At 45.4% G+C, this 22,865-nt stretch overlaps 1 protein-coding gene across 2 annotated transcripts in view; it reads right to left on the bottom strand.

Annotated features, from left to right (window-relative positions):
- Nucleotides 1-15,774, bottom strand: part of NMT2 (N-myristoyltransferase 2) — a 45,064-nt gene extending 29,290 nt beyond the window's left edge. The window contains exon 1 of one of the 2 annotated variants that reach the window (XM_066628511.1): nt 15,623-15,774. In XM_066628511.1, coding sequence (XP_066484608.1) covers nt 15,623-15,732 — 110 coding nt within the window. In that variant the 5' untranslated portion in view covers nt 15,733-15,774. The remainder of the gene's footprint in view (nt 1-15,622) is intronic. The other variant, XM_066628512.1, reaches the window with a different exon arrangement.
- Between the last annotated feature and the right edge of the window lie 7,091 nt (nt 15,775-22,865).

The following is a 22,865-nucleotide window of genomic DNA, read 5'->3' as shown; positions in this document are numbered from 1 at the left end:
GGTTACTTCTAACCACCGCGATTTTAGCGTGTTACCCCCCAGTGCATGTCACCCCACGGTGTGCATCATCCGGTGCAGCCTGCACCTCCTAGCAATGCCACTGGGTGATCTGTCATTTAAATCAATTGTACAGAGGTTGCCATGCTGTTGCCATACACTATACACTATGGAGACCACCATGTTCCTCACATGTTCTTGTATTAGACAGAAAATAGAAGGAGGTGACACAGTCAGGGAGGTGGCTATCTTTTCTAGCTCCGAGCTTGCTTTTTAAAATACTAGCATGGGTAGCATGCTAGAATCTGAAAAACGAATGTGACCTGAGAGTGCCTGAAGCTGAAAAAACAACAACCCAGCTCTCTAGCGCTTCTAGCGCTAGCTTCTAGTGCTAGAAGCTGAAAAAAGAACACAGCCAATGTGATACTTATCATTGAGTTCATAGAGATTAGCATTGTGTTTTCAGTCAGTGTCGGCCCTAGTCTATCCTTGGTGTTACTTCTGGAAGGCACTGGAAAGGAAGATGAGGTAGGAGGGAAGAGGGATTCATTCCATTCTCTGCCCAAAGTTATTTTTCCCAACAAGGGCCCTGCTCTCACGCTTACATTAAAGTTATGAGGCACAAATGAGTTCAGAACACTCTCAATTTGATGGCATTGCAAACAACACAGGGTCACTTAAGAAAACATCAGTCCTGGACTGATAATTAAGTATAAATAATCTACACAACTCTGTTCAATTTATCCCTTGACCTGACGTAATTAGGGCAGGGATGTGCGGTCATTGGAGGCAGGTGAGGCAGAGCCTCACTTGAGTTCTTGGACCACCCAGACGAGCTCCTAGATGCGACCAGAAATGTTCTCCGGTTGCATCGAGAAGCCTTTCTGAGGCCCACAGAATCTTCACGTGGCCTCTGTGGGCTGCAGAAAACTCTTCAGAGGTGTTTTAAAAGCGCTTCCGATTTTCGGCAAAAATCAAAAGTGCTTTTAAAACACCTCCAGAAGTGCTTTTAAAACACCTCCAGGGGGCTTTTTGAAGCTCACAGAGGCTTCTGCAATATGACTGGCACAAGGTTCTGGTCATGTTCAGAGGGCTAGTGACCAGAAGTGTTATGTCACTTCTAGGCCACACGATGTTCAGTGCCTCACCGACACAGAACATTACAGCATGTCCCTGAATTAGGGTGTGTGGTTCACTGTCCCACATTGTTGGCTGTGACTGGCTGCAGACATCAACACTGTAATGTTATCAGGATAACAGGTAGTTTAAATTGGATGCTATTCTGCAGCCACAGGAGGAGACTCAATACAGGGCTGCCATTTTCTTGGCAACATTTTCTTGACAACAAAAGACAAATATGGCAGTAATATTCTGCATATTAAACTGGACATCTGTTTTAAGTGTCATCATTTTAGAAACAGATAACGGAGTACAGGTTGAGACTAATTATTTGTGTGGGTTCCGTTCCAAGCACTCACATGGATTAAAAAAAACGTACTACAGCAAATCAATTTAAAAAACAAAGTTTCTTTGCTCCAGTGATTGAAAAACAGCCTTGCTGACCTTTTGACTCTAAGATAAGAGTCATTAAGAAGACAATCCATCAGCACTTCACTCAGCCCCTCCCTTCACCAATGCAAAATGATCCCTTTCTTTCACGTGCTGGGGGAAGGGAGGGGGGAAGGAGAGAGAAGGATTGATGGATTGTCAGCCAGCTGCCCTTTCTCTCTCTCTCATTAAGGAGGCTGTTATTAAAGGACTGTTCAGTTTTTAAAACTGATTTTAAAGGGATGCATTTTTCCCCTTCTCCAGGGATCAGCACATTCCTTCTCATTTGCAGGGGCCATTCCTATTGAGTCAAATCTGTGTATAAAAAATCCGTGTATAAATAGGCTGGACCTGTACTTTGGATCCACAGAAAAGCACCATTTCAAACAAGGCTGGTGGCAAAGACCTTCCTGATTTACTGAGCCCTAGACCTGTCACCATTCCTCATCAGCACATTTAAATTTCGCTGAATTTCATAGACTGGAACACAGTAGCAGTAGCCAGCCCTTTTATACAGATTAGAGCAGTGGTTCTCAAACTTTTTGCACCTGGACCTACTTTTTAGAATGAGAATCCATTAGGACCACCAGAAGTGATGTCTTGACTGGAAGTGACATCATCTAGCAGGAAATTTTTTTAACTATCTTAGGCTGCAATCCTACCCACACTTATCCACAGTGGTGTCGCTAAGATGTGTGGGCTGCACCGAGTGCAGAGGTGTGTGGGCTGCGCACGGGGGGGTGACGCACACTGGGGAGGTGACATGCTAAAACTGCGGTGATTAGGAGTAACCCCATCATATTATATACCGTCAGATGCGGAATTTCGAGTAGAATGCAATGCAAAAAAACCAGAGTGAAATATTTCCTTCCTATCAAAAGTTATGGCCAAAAAACTGGAGAACAAAAAATGCATGGATCCCTATGGAAAGTGAAACTGAGCTGTATCGCGCGTTTACTCATGAGTAGGAGAACATGCCTTAGGCCATCGGAAAGGGCAGGCTGAGAGGAATCCAATGACACCAGAATGGTCTGATCCAATGAATGCAACTCCCCAAAACAACTGAGAAGGAAGTCCCTCCCTCCAAGCAGATGAATGTATTGAGCCCTATGGAAAGTGAAACTAAGCCTCACGGTTGCATTTACTTGTGAGTAAGCAACTGTGCCTTGGTTGGTGTGAAAGATCAGGTGAAGGAGAGTGCAAGGCTACCAGAATGGTCGTGATCCTATGCACCTGCAGCTAAACAAGTGCTCCAGAAGGCAGCCTCCCCCCCCCCCCACTAAAAAGGATCAAAACAGAGGCTTCAGCTGATAAGATGAACTTATTTGAGATTTGCAAAGCCAGGTGAATCCTGACAGTGATCTGGTTTAAACAGAAGTTCTTTAATTGAACTGGTCACTGGGTAGGGCTGAAGACCTTACTGGTTTTGGAGGGGGGTGTTATTGCAGGCAAGCTACAGAGGAAATTCACTTGTGGAACAGGGCTGGCTTCTGCTTATTTAATTATTTGTTTTACTTTAATTATTTATACTTATTTATTTTAATTTGCCTGATGATGTCACTTCCACCATGACATCACTTCTGGTGGGTCTTGGACAGATTGTCATTCTAAAAAGTGGTTCCCAGTGCTAAAACCGAAAACTGCTGCAATGAGGTTTTAATAAGTTCATCCCCAAGGGGTGTGACCACTAGTGACCAAAATCACGAAAATCATAATTTGGAAGAATAACAACCAGCATGTTATATATCAATCAATGTGTAATTTCATTCAGAATGTGTTCTATCTTTGTTCTATCAAAAGGTACGGCCAAAAAACCAGTGGGGGCGGGGTGATGTACCATCACTCCGCCCCCACTGGTTTTTTGGCCGTACCTTTTGATACGTACCTTTTTGGCCGTACGTACCTTTTTGCCGTACCTTTTGACACCACCACCTGGGGTGTTGTCCTGCCCACTGCATGGGGGGTGATGCGCTGGCATCCCGCACCAGGTGACACAAACCCTAATGACGCCACTGCTTATCCAGGAGTAAGTCTCATTGACTATCATTGTAAAAAGCATATACATAGTAGCCTGTTAAAGTACAGATGTGTAACATTTCCCCAAATGCAGTTACATAGCATGGGAGCATCGAGTCAAATATATTAAAAATAAAATATTGAAATGAATGGGGACCCACCTAAAATTGGCTCCCGACCCACCCTGTGGGTCCTGACTCCCACTAGAGAAACAGTTTGAGAAACTCTGCACTAGAGAAATGTCAGGATCTGAGATTGTTTGCAGAAACTATACTTGCCAAAGAATAGTTTTTTTCAAAGTGGTGGCTTCTTTATATTTAGCTGGGAGAGAATTATGGTCTCTGTTCACCATAGCACGTGTTTTTTCTTTACTTTTAGACAGGAAACCACCTTCACAGTACTGCTGCTTCAGAAACCTCTTAATGAACATCTTTTCCCCCCCCAAAAAAGCAGTCGACAAATATTCTTAACAATAATATTATCATTATGTATGAGCCACTGTGGCTAACGCATTCTAAGCCTTGCAAAGACAACACCTGTAAATTGAAGGCAAGCTGACTCAAGACACACTATCACTTCAGCTAGTCACGTGGTACAGCTCTTCAGTGCACAACCGCATCCACAAAAACAACATCGACGGCACTATAATTACAGGGAATCCAAAAATATTCTGGGCTTGTGACACTGCACACTTGTTTTCTGATTCAATAAACATGGTCCTGAATTAACAAGTCAGTAAACATGAGAGCACAGGCCAAGAGCATCACAGACCTTAAAGAACCAAGAGAACAAAATACGTGCGTTCTGTTTATCCTGCCACAGATGTGAGATGGCCTTGTCAACTGGGAACAAGCAAACATCTCTTTATCTCAAGCCTCCATGGGAAACAGCCTTTACTGGTTGGATTTCAACTCTTCTGCCAAAGTCAGGACATGGGAAGTGCTGGGTAAACATGGTGAGCTGCAAATGATTTCTAGGTCTTACAAAAAAAATACATCATGGATGTCCTGGGAGACAGAGGTTCATTATTTCATACACGATAAAGGCCATGCAGGAATTACAGCAACCTCTGTACAAAAGGGCAATGGAAGGAAGTGTGTTAGTGTTTCTTTACATTCTGTAATATTTTGCCTTTGGATAAAACCAATTCCATTACTTATCCATGCGACTTAATATAGGCAAGAATTAGTGCCAAGTATTGTAGGCTTTTGTACCTCTACTGTCAGCCCAATCCTAAATAATCCCCCTCCAAAGCAGCTGTGCCACCAGAGTGGATGCTACATCGGGGGGGGGGGGGAGAGTCCTAGCAGCCTCCTCTGGGTATACTGCCCTGCTGGGCCTACTTAGACCAGTGATTTTGCTGGTGCAAGTCCAAGTGGTCCCAAGGTAGATCTAGGCAGGGAAGGAGACTAGGACATTGGAGGCACCGCTGCCGCCAATACCATCCGCTTTCTGGCCTCAATCCACCCTTCTGCCTGCCCCAGTCTCCACCTCCCCCTCCCCACTCCATTCCACCCACCAACACCACTGGCTTACCAGCTCCAGTGGATGCATCAGGCTCCAGCAGTTAGGCTGCGACGCTCACAAAATGGCCACCAGCGGAGCATTGTGCACGCAATCAACAGCTGTTTTATTACAGTGGAACAAAGTTCCACTGTCGCAAACCCCACCCCCTTGCACCAGCATCTCTCTATCCACTTTATCCTTCCCATGCATAATTTTGGACACGATTGAGACATACAAAATTATGCATGGGAAGGATAAAGTGGATAGAGAGATGCTCTTTACTCTCTCACATAACACCAGAACCAGGGGACATCCTCTAAAATTGAGTGTTGGGAGAGTTAGGACAAAAGAAAATATTTCTTTACTCAGCATGTGGTTGGTCTGTGGAACTCCTTGCCACAGGATATGTGATGAAGGCATCTGGCCTGGACGCCTTTAAAAGGGGATTGGACAAGTTTCTGGAGGAAAAATCCATTACGGGTCACAAGTCATGATGCGTATGTGTAACCTCCTGATTTTAGAAATGGGCTATGTAACAGAATGCCAGATGCAAGGGAGGGCACCAGGATGAGGTCTCTTGTTATCTGGTGTGCTCCCTGGGGCATTTGGTGGGCCGCTGTGAGATACAGGAAGCTGGACTAGTTGGGCCTATGGCCTGATCCAGTGGGGCTGTTCTTATGTTCTTATGTTAGAACTGTGCTGTGTGTCTTGGTATTAAGTTTCTCAGTGCCTGATAACTTCCTCAGATGTCCAGGTCTCAGTTCAAAGACCTGACTCCACAAGAGAACCAGTAAGTTTCTTATTCCTTTACATATTATTCTTTATGGTGACATGTCACGTTACATGACATCCTGGCTGAAGTTATGTTGTGTGCTAGAAACTCTAATTCAATTCCACGCTCAGCTCTGAAGTCAACAAGATTTCTATGAATGAGCCACCACTGACTCTCAACATAAGCTATCGCAAAGGGTTGCAGCAAAACTAAAATACCATGGTGAGCTTACCTCAAGGAAGTTGGGAAACAAATACAATAATAAATGTTAAGACAACTATGCAAATTCTCTCTGGGAAGGCTGGTAGAAGATTTTACTGCATGTGCTCAGCGTCCAACTCTATTTGGGGCAGGGAAAGGGTTTTGCTTCAGGGTATTTTACCTTTCCATGTAGCATGCTACACTGGACCACCTTATCGTGATTTTCAACCAGTGTGCCGTGGCTCACTGGTGTGCCACAAAAGGTCCACAAATGTGCTGTGGGAGTTTGGAGCACAACGGTTGAAAATCACTGGAAAACTCTTCCACAAGCCAAAAAAGACATCAAAAGAGGCAAAGATCATAGAGAAGACCATAGAGGTCACTGTGCCGTGAGAAAGAAACAGTCGAAAATTGCTGATCTAGAAAACTGGTGCGGGGAGGGTGTTGCAAGAGGACCTGGAAGGCTCACTCAGCCATGAAGCTCCCTGGCTATATAGTGCCAGAGGGATCAAACCAAAGAATCTGTTAGTAGGGGCCCAGGCATCTCAGGGCAGTTCTCAGGTAGACAGAGCAACCAGCCTGGCCTTTGCTCCACAGCAGCGCCACACAACTAATGGCTGGTGTGGGTATGGCAGCCCAGTCAGACTAATTGATCTGGTAAGTAAACAGGGATCTGGTTGGCCCTAACTAAGTGTTCCTTCCACCTTGGTTCTTTAGCCTGAACAACTCATCACTGGTGCAGCCAGGCACACTCTTGCGCCCTGTCTTTCCTTGGATTTCTGGAACCTGACCATCTGCATGACCGCCATCATGTGCCTTACTCAAGCTTCTTTAACCATGCTCTGAATATTGACTTTGGCCTGACCTGGGCTGCATACTTACCTCTGGCTTTTCTGTCTGCATGCCTGACCTCCTAGATCCCTGCTACTGCTTGATCTTTAGCCAGTTACTCTCTCTTAGCCTAAACTACTTCACAGGGTTAAAATGGGATGGAGGAGAAGAGGACCATCCATGCCACCCTGAGCAAGGATAAAGGACAGGATAAAAATGGAATAGATTGCTAACTTCTTTTTTAAATCATGCAAGCACACTAGTAAGGTAGCTAACTGCACAATTGTAGCCATGTCTACTTAAATTCCATTGAGTTGAATGGAAATTACTCCAAGATAAGTATGTATATGATTGCAACCGTAATCTGTAAGGGCCCAAGCCAGGCAGGACTAGCCTGTCCAGTATACATGCTCAGAGCTTTGCTGAAGTTATAGACTTCAGTGGGGGGATCAAAGATGCTGGAGTGGGTCATTCTTCCTTTAGTTTGTTCAGAATGTAAGTGTCATTCCTCTTGGTGAAGCAGTTTGTTGGAAAGTGTTATCATTTCCCTTTACAAACAGGTAGTGACAGAGAACATAATTTTATTTCTTTCTCGCACACTCACTTCCTTTCTTCTTTTAAGTAGAAAAACTTCCACAGCAGCTAACAACAAGAATGAAAACAATCAATTAAAAATGTAAGTAATAAAAACCAAGTAAAAGAGAGGGAAAGGCCAAGAATAAACAATTCCAACAGTAGAAAAACTGTAAAATAAAACAGCAGCATTAGAAGATTATTCACTAAGAACTTGGCTAATGAACTTTAGCCAATAACCAAAGGTTAATAAAATTGACTGCCAGGCAAGTGTCAATGGAGAAAGCACTCCAGACTCAGGGTGCCATTACCAAAAAGGCCCCATCTCTGGTCACAACCCACCAGATCGGTTAAGGCAGTAGGACACAGAACAGCACCACTGGTGAAACTCTTAATGGTCTCAGTATAAAGCAGCTTCGTAAGCTACTCCCTCTTCTCTTAAAAAGGTAAATAATTCAAATGTTATGGCCCCCAAGCAAAAGGCACTGAAAAATGGAGGTGTGTACAGATGGTACAGACATCAGGACATGTGATTGGAATGAACCAATGATACAAGTGTTTGTTACACCTCATTTTTGCGGATTCCTTACCATTTGAATCATCTTTTGGCAGCTCCAAATACGACAGCCATAATGTGTATGTTGGGGCTTATGCTCCCATCAAGACCCACTTTTTCCACAATATGCTTCTTTGGTCACCCAAGCTTCGTGTTGCAAGCAACTGGACCACCAGCTGATTCTCCTTTTCTTCTGACTGGAGGATGAGTTCAATACAACACATTCTTCCCTATTTATATGTCAATCCCTCACACGTCTATCTCCCCCCATTTTTTCTAACACAGATTGCAAGATTTATAGGTCAGGTTAGGAAGAACACTGTCAATGCTTGACACGTTTTCCAGACGTAGTCAGATGCGTATGTAGGAAGATGTAATGGTTGTGCCTTTAATCCAAGTTTCCATACCAAAGAAAATATACTTTCCAAGGTAGGAACGATTGACAATGTGAAAGGTGTACTTGTTATCTTGGCCTCACAGAGGACCGTTGCTGCTATAGTTACAACACTACAAGCAGCTCTATCATCAACACAGCTGCACATATCTATAAAATTAAATTACAACCTAATTTTTTTTAAAGCCAGGATTTAGATCATGTGCCAGCCTATACAAAGTGGAATCAAGAACCATTTCTGGTAAAGCCTGGGTAGAAACATGTTCATGCAACTTGCGTATTTAGAAATTGAGCAAAATGATGTAATCTTCCTCCCCCAAACAATTATATGAAAGGAAAAAAAGAAGAAGCACCTTGTGGCAAAGCTCTTTAGCATGAAAAAGAACAGCAAGAGATTCTAAGGAAGGAAAACATAAGCCTAGCATATCTGAGCCATGCTATATACACTCCAGCACTGAGCAGAAGAGACCATATGCAAAAGATGCTGATACCTGCAACCCCCAGAGCCTTCTGAGATACTATTTTTGGCAGCAAGCTTGTGCATCCTTCTACTGCCCGTGGCATTATTTTAGCACATCACCACAGCATCACAGGACTGTTTTGTGGTCAACAGGGTGCAAACTCCACCTGACATCAGCAGACAGAAAAGTGACTTCATTCGCATGCTCATCTCATACCAAGGAGAGAGGTTACAAATGCCCCTCCTTGCATGGGAAGCGAAGCCTGAGATCAAAAGGGATTTTGTGTTCGGTGCCGCCAAAGCAGGCAATTTTAAACACGGCAAGACATTTGACACGATCACATCTTTAAACACCCCGCGAGCTTGCAAACCCTTTGCCACACATCTGTGCATAAAGAAACAGCTCTGAACACTAAAAAGCAAAAGTGTCAGTTACTTGAAGGGGAAAAAAGCCTGTAACATAATTGTAGCCAGCTCTTGAACGGAATGCCTAGTCGTTACACTTTCTAGTTATTTCTGGCATGGTCATTTATTCATACCACAAAGCTATATAGATGTTTAGAGGTGTTTGTACCTGGTGAGTAAGATGGGATTACAGCCTAAGTCTTAGGGTTTACTTCTGTGTAAAATAAATAACACAATTTTCAAACATCTCTACTGATACTGAGTTTAAGTTATCATGGCTTCCTCCAAAGAATCTTGGGAATTTTAGTTGCTTTGGAGGAGGAAGGGTGATGTTGAAAATTCTCTCAACTTTCCCAGTCCTACATATAGCACTACAGCTACCAAGTTTCCTGGAGAAAGGAAATGACTAGCAAACCAGCTGCAATTCTATTTGCGTTTACCTAAGAGTGAGCCCCATTGAACACAATGGGACTTTCTTCCAAGTAAACATGCACAAAATTATGTTGAAAGTCTGCAGTGCAGACATGCCCTCTGTTACAAGATGAAATGAAGACAAACCTTCTCCAAAATGTCAAAATACTTAGCCAGGATTGAAAAAAAATATTGGCAGCTCAACCACCTGGGAACCTAAAATGTAAGTTGGGGCACAGGAATCTAAAATATTTTTCCATCCTTCAACAAGATTCTAGATGACATAAACCAGCAGCAAAGTTATTCACCCAGTAAGTTTGTTCCTTTATGACTTACAACATAAGCATTCATCTGCCATGGGGAGGGGGTAAACAGACGATCAATTTCATCATTGTATTTATTACTGTGTCCCATTTGTCATTTCTTTCTCCCTGCCATTAGTTTGGTTTCTGAGCATGTGTCAAGATGTTCGATAAATTTAAGTGAGTGTATGGCATGATTCATGGCCCTGTAATATCACACAGTTAATGGAATAAGGGCCACTGGTTGAACACATTTTGCAGAAATGGAAGAGCCAATGGCCACACTGACCTCATGATTGGGCTCTTATCTATCTAAAAGTCCCACTGCATCCAATAGGATACCAGCAAATATGCATTAGGTTGAAGCCCAAACTTTTTTTGTAACACTGTAGCTGAACAAGAAAAGATGAAAATGAGGACGGGGGGAACAACATGTTCAGAGCTAAACAACAAAAGATGCTGCCCTACCTATTTGTGATGACATGGAAAACCAACATTATTCTACACTTTGAAACCATCCACGCTGATTATTCAAATCATTTCAGGGGGGCAGTGACACCCAGCAGTAATTTAATTTCAAACTAATGCTGATCAAAAAGCAGACTCATATAAGAGATAGGGACACAGTCAGAGGCAATCTGACCAGCCAACAGCTAGCCATCCTTTCTACGCAAGCTATGAAGATAAGCTGACAATAGCAAGAGTTGTTACAATCTTGCAATACTATAATATGCATGCCATCAGTACAGATACGCCTATTTTAGTTACTTCTGGCACATAAATGTACTGTAGGAAGCAGAGGGACAATTCTCTATCACTTTACAATGTTGTTGGCTGCTTGCCTGGAAGTAAGTCTTCCTGGCTAGAGATGATCAGGCCAGTGGCTATTTACAAGTCTGCCAATACTAAGCTGTCTGGCCTCTCTCACTTCTGGATCTCTTCATCTGAACTGCAAGTGGAGAAGAAGACTCGTGTCAGAAAGCAGCAGAGTGCCTGGGCTTCTACGTGCAGGTAGAAATAAGAATGATTGGGATCCAAAATTGGAATCCCAAGCCTAGGCACCTCTTTATAACACCATCGTTCAAATAGCCTTGCAACTAACAGGCAGACAGTTCCATGCTTCCCTGCACCCAGGGCTGCCGCGGTACCGAAATGGCTACCGCTGTATCCCATGGGGCTGGGAAGCAGCGCTGGGGCTACTTGGGGTAAGAGAGATTACACTTCCTTATCCCATGTAATGGCCAGGCAGCCCCAATGAGACTCCTTCAATCTGGGCCAGATATTGAGCAGGGCAGATTTGATGAGACTCATGTTAGGTCTCCTGCGCCAGGAGCAGGTGAGGGTACGGCAGCGCAGCCTGCCACCATTAATGCCCCCTCCCTCCTGCCACGCCTTCCCCTGTCCCTCGCCCATCCCAGAATGCCTCCGCCCCACCCAGACTTACGTCTCTGCCACCGGGCATTGCCCAGCAGTCCTCTGCCTGGTGCTCACCCAGTGCAAGCTCGAGCTGAGCCACCCCTAGTGCCTGAACGGTGCAGATTGTCACAGGTGTACCTGCCATACGTTTGCGACAGTGTGGGCCAGAACTGGGCTGGTGCAAGCCCAATTGGATTGGGTTCTCAGAAGCCTTACATACTTCAGCTAACCAGCATAGAATAGAGGTGTCCACTTTTGGTGTCAGCATTCAAGAAAGTTGAAGGGAGAGGACTGTTCAACACAGCAAAATACGGTGAAACAGGCAATTCTTAAATATCTGAGAGGATGCCAAAGAGAGGAAGGAAAACAGCTATTTTCAAGAGCCACAGGGCAAAGGACAAGAAAGTCCCATTAAGGTGAATAGGGCTTGCTCCCAGGTAAGTGTATAAAGGACTGCAGCCCTAGATAACCACTGATCAATGCATGAAATACTGGAAACGCAAACAAAGCATTGTCACAAGCTCTGCTGTGTTTTACCTGCAACTACCAGAAATTCATTTGACTCAACTGAATGTAGTACAATTTCTGCCCCGAGTAGCCAAATTTGTGTCACTCTAATTAGTTCTGTTATCTCATGAAGCGCAGAAGAGATTGACTGATAGCTGAAGTCTATGGAGGGCAGGAATTAACCTTTGAGGTTAATGACACAACTATACATTTGAAGATAGCGATTATCAAATTGATCCTGTGTTCTTAAATGTCACTGAGCATCAGAAACTCTTAAACCAAATGAACAAGGAAACCAGGGGAGGGAGATATGCCATACATGACATTTTAAGTGAACGCCTTAAGTGCTTTAAGCATGACTGAGGCAAAGATGTGTACCATACAAATCTACACATCTGGGAACTAAGGCTGACTACAGTTCCCCATCAGAAGGAAGCACTACTTAGATGATGGCACTTCCAAAGTACACCATATATTTTCATTTATATGAACATTTCTATCCTGCCATTCCATTCAATGCAGCGAGCAGACTTAAAACCATAAAACAAAGTACAATGCTTCAAGTAAAATTAATCACAACCTAAATAAAGTGAAAAAGAGAATTAAAACACAATAGAGCAGAGAAAAGGCTCTCTTATACACACAGACACACACACACAAGTGTGCGCATGTGTATTACTATAACTCCTTAAAAAGTTTGCTACACCACTCCACATCTTATTTCGACCCTAAAGCACATTCTTTGGGCCAATTTATTTTTACTTTTGCTGAGCTCAGACTACTTTTTAGGAGCTATTTAATGAAGTTGAATTAAAAATCAGTTTTTGTCTTTGCAAGACACATTCGTGTACTAATCACATTGAACACTATCTTCAGTCACAAGCAGCAACATCGGAAGCTATAGCAATTCACCATCCGATAGTGCAATTCCCTGCATGTTTACTCAGAAGTCAAACCTACTATGTTCAAAGGGATTTACCTCTACAGTAAGTGTAGACAAGATTCCAATCCAAGTCTTACGTTGGACTCAAGGAAGCCTGCAAGGGATTACAGGCATGCAGAACAGTTATTGTTAGCATTCTATACATTCTCTACTCTCTAGGTAGCATTGGGTTCAAATGGCTTGAACAGGACACTCAACTCCCTGAAATTTTATGTGCAACAATTGTGTTTTTAAAAAGAAAGATGCCACGCTCAAGTCTCCCTGGAAATCACGCAGTCTGACATGCCATGTCCCATTCTCCAGTCTCTCCCCATTGAATGAGAGGTGGTTAATCAGTAGTCTGGGAAATGAACTCTGTACATGTCTGCACACATCTTTTTGGTCTTGCCTGCACCAAGAGTTGAGCCTTGCGATTTAAAACCAGTTCAGGGTTACGATAATAAGAAAAGGCCAACTGGATATGACCAAACGGCCACTGAGTCCAGCATCTCAGCTCACACAGTGGCCCAAAAGCAAAAGACGAACGCAACAGTCTATGCCTCCTCCTGATCAACTGACTCTGATCATAGAGGCAACAAACAGCCATCAGGGCCAATAATCATTGACGGGTTTCTCATCCATGAATTTGTTCAATTCCCTTTTAAAGCCAGTGGCCACAATCCAATCTTGTGGCCATGAATTCCACAGATGCTTTATGCACTGCGCAAAAAAATACAAAAAGAATTTACTTTTGCCTTCCTCGAATCTCCTGCCAATCCATTTCCTTGGATGCTCTTCAATTCTAAGAAGACAATAAGCAGAAACAATTCTCTCTATCCACTTTCTCCAAGTAACCGAACCCTGCCTCAGATAACACAGTCCTGAAACACTGAGGGTCATTAATTTTTTTTTTAATTTATGGTGGTTTTGAATGAATTTGGGGTCCTGATTCCAAAAATGGCATCAGTTTTGCCCCAGCACATCTACTTTTGAACATCTGGCATAGCCTCATTAGTGAATGGTTCAAGCAGCTTCCTCATGAAGAAGCCATGGCATAGGAATCCTCACAAGAAAGCTGCTTGACCACTGACTAATGAGGCTATGTCATCTCTTCAAAACAAGATGTGAGATTGCAAAACCGATGTCATTTTTTGAATCAGCACCCCAAATATACCTGGGAATAGGTCTAACTTTTAAGACAGCAAAATGTGTGCTGGCCTGTGTGATAGCTTTAAAGCGAGTTTCCCAAAAATATAGCTTTTATAAATCAAGAGCCCTTTTGTCTACCTGCAGAAAGACCCAGAGGTGAGGATGGGGCAGGGAAATGGGATGGCAGCAGCAGAACTACAGATCACCAATGACAGCCTACATCAGGTGCACGCAGGGCCCATGCAAGGTGGGTAAAGGGGGTAATTGTACTTGGGCCCAGGATCAAAAAGGGGGCCCAGGAGCCAAAGGAGGGGGCCCTGAAATGTCCTGGGATCTTACATTTTCTGATCTCATCCAAACACGCCGAGTGCATGGGATGCTGGGCGCACAGTGGCAGCTTCTGCCGCAAGCCATATCTGCTAGGTTGAGGAACGTATACATGGCACTCCTTAATACAATATCAAATCTGAGAGGAAACTGGCCTGCTACAGTAGCTCTTTGGCTTGTGGATCTGATAACCATGAAAGCGTATAGGAGCTCAGGGACACAACTATGGACTACAACTGCCGCAGAAGTAAGTTCTGGGCCACACAGGGCGCTTTCCATTATAGTATGAGCCTAAATAATCTTCTGCAATTATTTTCTACATTTAAAAGATTTTAGAGAGACTTAGGAGTGTGTTTGGTTTTCCCCAATAACTGTATCTAACTGCAGGTGCTGTGCAGGCAGGTACACATTGGGAAGCCTGGTAGACATGGGCTCCCAAGATTTTTCCAGCTGTTGCCACCCAGGCCCTGTCTTGTTTTGCTTCCTGCTCTGCCCACCCTCTCGTCACCCTCCCCTGCTCGGTTTCACCCCTCTGGGACGGGCCCCCAAAGAACATTTGCACCCCCTGATAAAATTCCTCTCGGAGGCCTTGCGTGCCTGGGTGGACAGGAGCTGACACCACACGAGGTCACATTTTGCCCTGCATTCTGGTCAATCGCTCCAGAAAAAGCTCTCCCCACCCCGCCTGGTTCAGAACTCACTATGGTGGATCGGAATCCCCCCCACTTGGAGTATGCATGGAGAAGGAGGAGGAGGAAGGCCCAATCCTTCCGCCACTCCAGGCTGCATGGTGAAAAGGTGCAAAGCTGCATTAAGTGAGCTGGGCTGCAAAAAAATGGTAGATGACCACAAAGGAAACGTGGGTGGATGAGTGAGTGGGTGGGTGAGTGGGAAGAGAAAGAGAGGAAGAGCCAGAAGAGGAAGGGGGAGGGCCGGCAGCCTCCCACACCACAGGCACCATCATCATCACAGACTGGCCAGCTGGAGCAAGCGGGCAGCACTCCATTGTGCCCAGAGAGAGAGAGAGAGAGATCGGCGGCCAGGAGATGCTGCCACCCAGCAGCAGCTGCAGCCTGGCTGGCGATGCCCCCCTGCAAGGGAGGCGCAAAGGGGAGCGGCTCTCCCACCCCCCGCAGGCACAAAAGCCCAGCCAAGGCGGAGGCTCGGTGCGCCCGCGTGGCCTCTGCGCTGCGCAGTGCCGCAGGGACGGGCTCCGGGAGGCGCTGGCCGCCCAGCAGCCCTCCCAGCCGGGCTGCAGCCCCGCGCGGCCCCCGGGTGGCCGGCTAGCCCGCCAGCCCGTGCGCCCTGCGCGCCCGCCCGGCTACCCACCCCTTGGAGTGCTCCGTCTCCTCCTCATTGTCGCCGTCGATGCCGCAGGTGTCCTGGTCGTCCAGCTCCAGGCTCTGCTGGCTGGCCGCGGACTCGCTGTCCTCCGCCATCGCGGGGGGAAGGCGCCGGGCGGGGGGAGGCAGGCAGGAAGGAGGGACTCCCCGGCACAAGCCTATGAAAGGCGGCCAGCCCGGGCGCGCAGGCGGCGGCGGCAGCCCGCAGCAGCTCCCTCTAGCTGCCGGCCGCCCCTCTGCCGGCCCCGCCAGGCCAGCAGCCCCCCTCTCCGCAGGCGCCGCGCGCCTCTTGGCAGGCAGGGCTCGCAGGCGCCGCGGCGCGATGGTCCCGGGGTGGGGCGCCTGGAGGCCACCAGTCGCCCCCAGGCGAGCAGTGGGCACCAACAGGGAGGGACCCTGGACCTGGCATAGCTCCCGAAGGGCATTCCCCCCCTCAGGAGAGAGAGATCTCCATCTCCCCAGAAGTATTCCCCGTTCTCACTCACTCAGGAGAGGGACCCTGGACCTGGCATAGCTCCCCAGAGGCATTCCCATCCTCAGGAGAGAGAGATCATCTCCCAAGAAGTATTCCCGTTCTCACACACTCAGGAGAGGGACCCTGGACCTGGAATAGCTCCCCAGTAGTATTCCCATCCTCCCTCACTCAGGAGACAGAGATCTGGCTGAAGAGGTATTCCCATCCTCAAGAGGAATGCCAGCTTTTCAGCTGATTCAAAAAAAATGATCCACTCATCATTCAGCAGGTTGGAATTTTGCTCGGAATTGTTTTCAGCCAAAGTAGGTGCCCAGGTGGCGAGTCGAAGAAGAGGCACTCTCTCCCAAGTAAGTGAGGGTGGGAATGCCTCTTTGGAGATAGGACAGATACAGGATCTCTCTTCTGAGTGATTGGGGATGGGAATGTCTCTTGGGAGAAAGGAAAGAAATCGCCTGAATGTGAGAGAATGGGAATACCTCTTTGGAGGTATGCCAGATACAGGGTCTCTCTCCGGAGTGAGAGAGAATGGGAATACCTCTTCATAGATGTGCCAGGTATCTCCCAAGTGAGTGAGGATGGGAATACCTCTTTGGAGATATGCCAGATACAGGATCTCTTGAGTGAGTGAGAATGGGAATACCACTCTGATGATAGCTTTCATATCATCTTTCTCCTGAGTGAGTGAGGTTGGGAATACCTCTTTGGAGATATGCTCAGAAAATCAGATGCAAGGGAGGGCAGGAGGAAGCAGGTCTCTTGTTGTCTTGTGTGCTCCCAGAGGCATCTGGGGGGCCACTGTGAGATACAGGAAGCTTTTGGCCTGATCCAGCAGGGCTCTTCTTATGTTCCTAGATGAAGCCCGCAAGCGTCATTTAAAACAAAAATATTTGTACTCTTCTTTAGAATTGTTCTTTTGGCTTGTAGATAAATTTGTTAATGGATTGGTCGATGTGCAGTGCAATCAAATTGCATTGTAGTTTCAGAACTGGGCTCCATTGTGTGCTGGGGGCCTGCTTTCTGGTAAGTGTGCGTAGGACTCAAAACTCCTATATGATTGACTGCTTGGCTAAGACTTCTTGAATTGGGTGACAGCCTGGTGACGACAATGATTTCTCTCAAAGAACTAACGTTTTGACACAGATAATAAGGCATGTACCTACAACAGGCTCTTACTCCAAGTTAATTATTCTGGAACTATTGCCACCATTCTTTGTTGTTCGTACATATTGGGTTGCAGCCAAAGGTTATTTTCTGCAGGAGGAAGAGTTCTTTTAAATGCAACCTATTCTTTTACATGCAGTGATGACACATTTCCTTTTAAAAAAAGAATTCTGACATCTTTGACCTCTGAATGCATCCCACACATAAGGGCCAAGTCTATTTTGTTGTTAATTTGTTTTGTTTCCAAAAAGCAGAACTGTATAGTAACAAAATTCTTCCCCTGTACCCAGTGGCATAGTTTGAGGGGGATCAAAAATGCTAGGTTTTTCAGATGCCTGTAAAGCCCCTGTAAAGCCCCCTTCGCAACTGGACCCTCCACATTGTTCTTACTGTCCCAATGGCTCTGAAGGTGAGGGACAGGGGCCACATCACACAGGTGTTCAGGTGCCTGAAAAATGTAACATTTTGATCCCCTTCTAGTTACACCCCTGCCTGTACCTATCCCCTAGTCTGGTAATCTACTGAGCAATTTGAAAAACTAGTTGAAAGGTGGCTATATTTCTGATAACACAAGATGATACCAGACCAGGAAACTAAGGGGAATGTCACAAAGGTTGGCTTGAAGACAGAGCTGAAGGGTGAATGCTTGTGATAATCACTGCATGGACTTGGGGGGGGACGTGCATGTCATTGAAATGTATAAAGATCAAGGAATGCAGCCTAACTATCCTCCTTTTTCATGTCACTCCTGCTGTCCCCAATCCTTCCTTTAACTGCTAACTTTCACTTCTTCCAACCAAGTTTCAATGCGTGGAGCTGAAGTTGCTTTCCAATTTGTGAGATAATCTATTTAGTAATTGCTGCAGAGTATAAAATCCATAGACAGCATCCACATCTGAGTTTTATTAAGAGGGCATATAAGTAATCCCATTCTTCATGCCCAGATAAGAACATAAGAAAGGGCTGCTTGGTCAGTCCAAGGGCTCCTCTAATCTGCCATCCTATTTCCCACAGTGACCAGCAGCTGCCTCTGGAAACTCACCAGCAGGAATGAAAAGCATTCAGTGGGTCCTCTTTATTCACAGATTTGGAAACCCCAGATTTGACCCAACACACTGTGAAAGGTAAAGATCAGGCCCACGCCTCAGACACCTCACTTTGTTTTGACCGCCCCTGCTGTCCCAACTTCCAGTAGTCTAGGAGTCTCTGTGCCCAGTTAGGTTCTTAGGTAGGCCAGGTCTAGATCTCAGCTTGTCAAGCCTACAGTTCTTAGTTACAATTCTTCTGTTCTTTGCAATCCCAAGGGGGCACCACATACCTTAAGACAGCAAAGCACAGTTCTTAGCAATTAAACTAAATTACTGAGTACCAAATTACTTATAGGTCTTGGGGTTCCCCCCAACTCAGGGACCGAGGCCTCAAGGCTCCAGAGTGTGACTTAGGGCACAATCCTAACCAGGTCTACTCAGAAGTAAGTCATATTTTGTTCAATGGGGCTTACTCTCAGGAAAGTGTGGTTAGGATTGCAACGTTAGACTTTTCTCAGTAGCTCAACCAAGCAGCTAGGCTGGATAGCTGACTCCCATTCCCACTAAACTTAGGCCTGTAAAATATACTTTGGTTTATTAAAGAAAGTTAAGGTTACACATATATCAAGGTAGCAATTTCAAAGAGAACAGACTTAAGCTCTAAAATAACAAAGCTAACTTTCTGACAACACTTGTCTACATATCTATGTCTCACCTGGGTCCTCTGACCACTGGAGAACAAACAGCTCCTAGGCTACCTGTCAGGCTTCTATGATGAACCAAGAAGCAGACTGGGCAATACCCAAGACTGCCCAAGGGATACACACCATATCCTCTGAGGGTCCCTTTTAATCCCCTTATGTTAATCCCCTTTTAATCCCCTTATGTTGGCCTGCACTAGCCAAGGATGCAGAGTAGTCCAAAACTTTCTAGAAGAGGTTGGCTACTATGAGTCATTGCTCTTACCCCTCCCAACCAGAATTACACAGCTGCAGGGAATCTTCCTTGATAAGCACATCCTTGCCAGCAAGAAGCACTCTACTCTGTGATTGGCTACCTGCCTTCCCTGGCCACTGAAAAGCAGATAACACATTCCTTTCTCAATTTAATTTACCTCTTTTCCCACCAGCTACAAAAAAAAAAAAAAAGCAGTTACAGCTCTCAAAATGGAGTCAGACATTTTTTACCTGTTCATGACAACAGGTTCCAAACCTGTGTCTGGAGGACCCACAGAGGATCTCCTGGACATGACAGAAGGGCCTGGCACCTTTGGATGCGACCGTAAGGTGCTTCCAGACATGTCTGGAGGTCATATTGGATCCCATCCATGGATTTCATTATCTGCAAGTTTCAGTACCAGCGGGAGATCTGGGAACAGACCCCCCACAGTTATCATGGTCCAACCTGTACTTCACTTCTACCATTACTCCCCCACAACTGGTATTCAGGGGAAAACATCCACTGAATCTGGAGCTATCATGATTTATAGCCATTGCTATAAGTCATGACTTATAGCCATTGATAGATCTGTCCCCCATAAATTGGTCCAATCCCCTTTAGAGACACCCAAGCTAGTGGTCATCCCCACATCTTGTGACAATGAATTTCACAGACTAATTGTGCACTGTGAAGAGGTATCTTATCTACACTAGGTAAATCTCCCACCAGTCAGTTTCGTTGGATGATCCCTGGTTCTAGTATTACAAGAAAGAGAAACCGTCACTCTCTCGCCCCACCATCCACAATTTTGTAAGTTTCAATCATATCCCCCCAGCAATCTGGTTTATTTTATTTTTATATATATTTCACATTTTTTATACTGCCCTTTCTCCAGTGTACACAAGGGTGGTGTACATAGATCTTTCCCTTCTTTTGCCTTTACAATAACCTTGTGAGGTAGGTGAGGCTGACAGAGAGTAACTGGGCCAAGGTCACCCAGGAAGCTTCATGGCTGAGTGGGTTTTTAACTTGGATTTTCCAGTTCTAATCCAACTCTCAAATCCCTACACCAGCCTGGCATCCTGGTTGCCATCGGTTGGGTTTCTCACCTCTCCAATATTCTTCTTGAAGTGTAGTGGCTTCAAGGTTGGTGAAATATGGTGTCCAGAACCATAGTTTTCCAAATGCAGTCACACTATCAATTTGTATAGGAGCATTATAATATCAACACTCTCTTGTTCTCAATCCCTTTCCCAGTGACTTCTAGCATGGCATTTACCTTCTTCACTGATGCCACACCCTGTGCTTACATTGTCATTGAGTTATCAACCGTGGCCTCAGGATCTATTTCCCGATTCTTCATCAGCCACTCAGATCTCATCAGCGTACAAGTGAAGTTGGGAGTTTTTGTTCCAGTGTGCATCACTTCCCTCTCCTGTGCCAACTGCCCATTTATTCCCAGCTCTGTTTCCTGATCTTTAGGCGGTTGCCAGTTCATAAAAAGACCTGCCCTCTTACTCCATGACAGGTTAGTTTACTCAAGAGCCTTTAGTGACAGACTTTGTCCAAAGCTTTTTGAAAGTTCATGTATTCAAAGTTACCTTGATTGCCTCTATCCACATACCTGCTGACACTCTAAAAAAAAACTACATTAGCAAGGCAGGATTTACGTGGGCAGAAACCATGCTGTTTCCTCTTCAGTGAGCTTGTTCTTCTATAATCATTGTATCTTTAGTTATGTTTTCCAACAGTGACTGGAAGTTTCCAGACAGTTTCCAATCATTGTAGTTTCCCTGTAGACCTACTCAAGATCCCTCTTTAAATACTGCTTTGATGTTACATCACCACTTACAGGTTATACATCATAGTAGGTATGTGCAAGCTCTTGGTTTTAGAGGCAGGCTGCCTCTGATTGCCAGATGCAGGGGAAGGCACCAGGATGCAGGTTGTGTCTGTTGTCTTGTGTGCTCCCTGGGGCGTTTGATGGACCACTGTGAGATACAGTAAGCTGGACTAGATGGGCCTTTGGCCTGATCCAGCGGGGCTCTTCTTATGTTCTTATGTTCACCTACCTTCTGGTTCTGGTTCTTTGGCATGATTGAAATGGCAAGTGACATATTTTTGTTAGAAGGATATCAATTTCACTTTTCAGCTCCTTAGGATCTCTTGGGTAGATGCTATCTGGACCCAGTGACTAATTTATGCTGTGGACACTTATTCCTTGTCACTCCTGTTCTTCAAACTCCATTCCTGAGAAAGTCAATTTAGGCATGGATCTTGGTCCACCAAATATTCTCCTATCCTCTGAGTGTACTTTGGCACATGCTTTTGGTCATTCTTCCTACGCATGGAGGTTCCATGATCTGCTTCCCTGGGCAGTCAACCTGATTTGTCAGTCACCTGTCTCCTATGAGCAGTCATACCTGCCAGAGGCCATCTCACTTCTCAATATTTAGGGCTCTTGGTAGATGCCTAGTATGGTCTGTAATCTCACCCAGAGGCTTCTGGAAATGGCAGTGATGGGCAGGAGTCACTCTCAGTGCTCCACACTTCACCTTTGAGCAGCTGAAAGAACACAGGTATGCTGTGTGTATGAGTAGCAGGATGCTTGTCAATCTTAGAAATACAGTCTAGGAAGTGGTCCTATAGGAAGTGAGTCAGACCTTGTGTATCTGGCTCATTATTGTTAATATAGACTGGCAGCGGCAGCAGCTGTCCAGGGATCTAGACAGGATTCTTTTCTCTGTCCTATCTGGTTATGCTGGGGTTTGAGCCTGAGACCTTCTGTACGCATAGCAGGTTCACCAGCACAGAGCTATAGTCCCTCCATTGATCTCATTACAGGGTTCGATTTTTTAAGTCTGTATGTCCCTTTCTAACACATCTGCAATACTTTCATAGGCTGTGCCCACACTGCCGTTTGCAGCTTTTAGTTTGACTATATGCAGGAGGAACAGGCTCATGAGATTTTTTTGTTAGTCTTCAAGCAGGAACATGTGACAGTACTGAAGCCTTGCATCTTGCTTGTCCCAGGCAGCACCAAAGTGGCTAACAGCCTAATCAGGATGAAGCAAATTAAATCTGACATTATCAACAACAAAATAAGCAACACATTACATAATCAAGCAGCAGCAGAGCGTAAGAATGAAAATAGCAATAAAATCAAACAGCAACATAAACCAGGTCAGTAGAGCTCCAATTAAAACTCAGCCAGCGGTAGACGTTGTGTCTAAAAAGCGAGTCTTTGACCTTCTGTAAAGACTCTGAATGATGGGGCTCATCTGATCTCTGCAGGGAATAAGGGGCCGTTACTGAATGGTCCCCTTCTTCTAGCGGATCTACACTTCAGCAGAGGGCAAGAACAGCATGAAAGGTTAACCTGGCCAGGTACTAGTTGAGGGCCCACAGACTTCCAGGGGCCCAACTAGGTAACACTTGGAATCCTCCTCCCCAAATGCAGGTAACAGCAGCACAAGTCGCTCAACTGAACAACTTGTGCCATTTTTTTGCCCTTGCCCTCCCCATTTGCAGCTGGGTATCCTCAAACACTCTGCTATAGAAACTGGGTAGAGAGGGGGGAGGAACATGGGGTGGAGAGGCTGCGGTGGGGGTGGCGGATCTGGTGG

The sequence above is a fragment of the Tiliqua scincoides genome, chromosome 5, assembly GCF_035046505.1.
Source record: "Tiliqua scincoides isolate rTilSci1 chromosome 5, rTilSci1.hap2, whole genome shotgun sequence".
Classification (NCBI taxonomy): Eukaryota; Metazoa; Chordata; class Lepidosauria; order Squamata; family Scincidae; genus Tiliqua; species Tiliqua scincoides.
The sequence above is the reverse complement of the archived record's forward strand: the minus strand, read 5'-3'. Positions and strand labels throughout refer to the sequence as shown.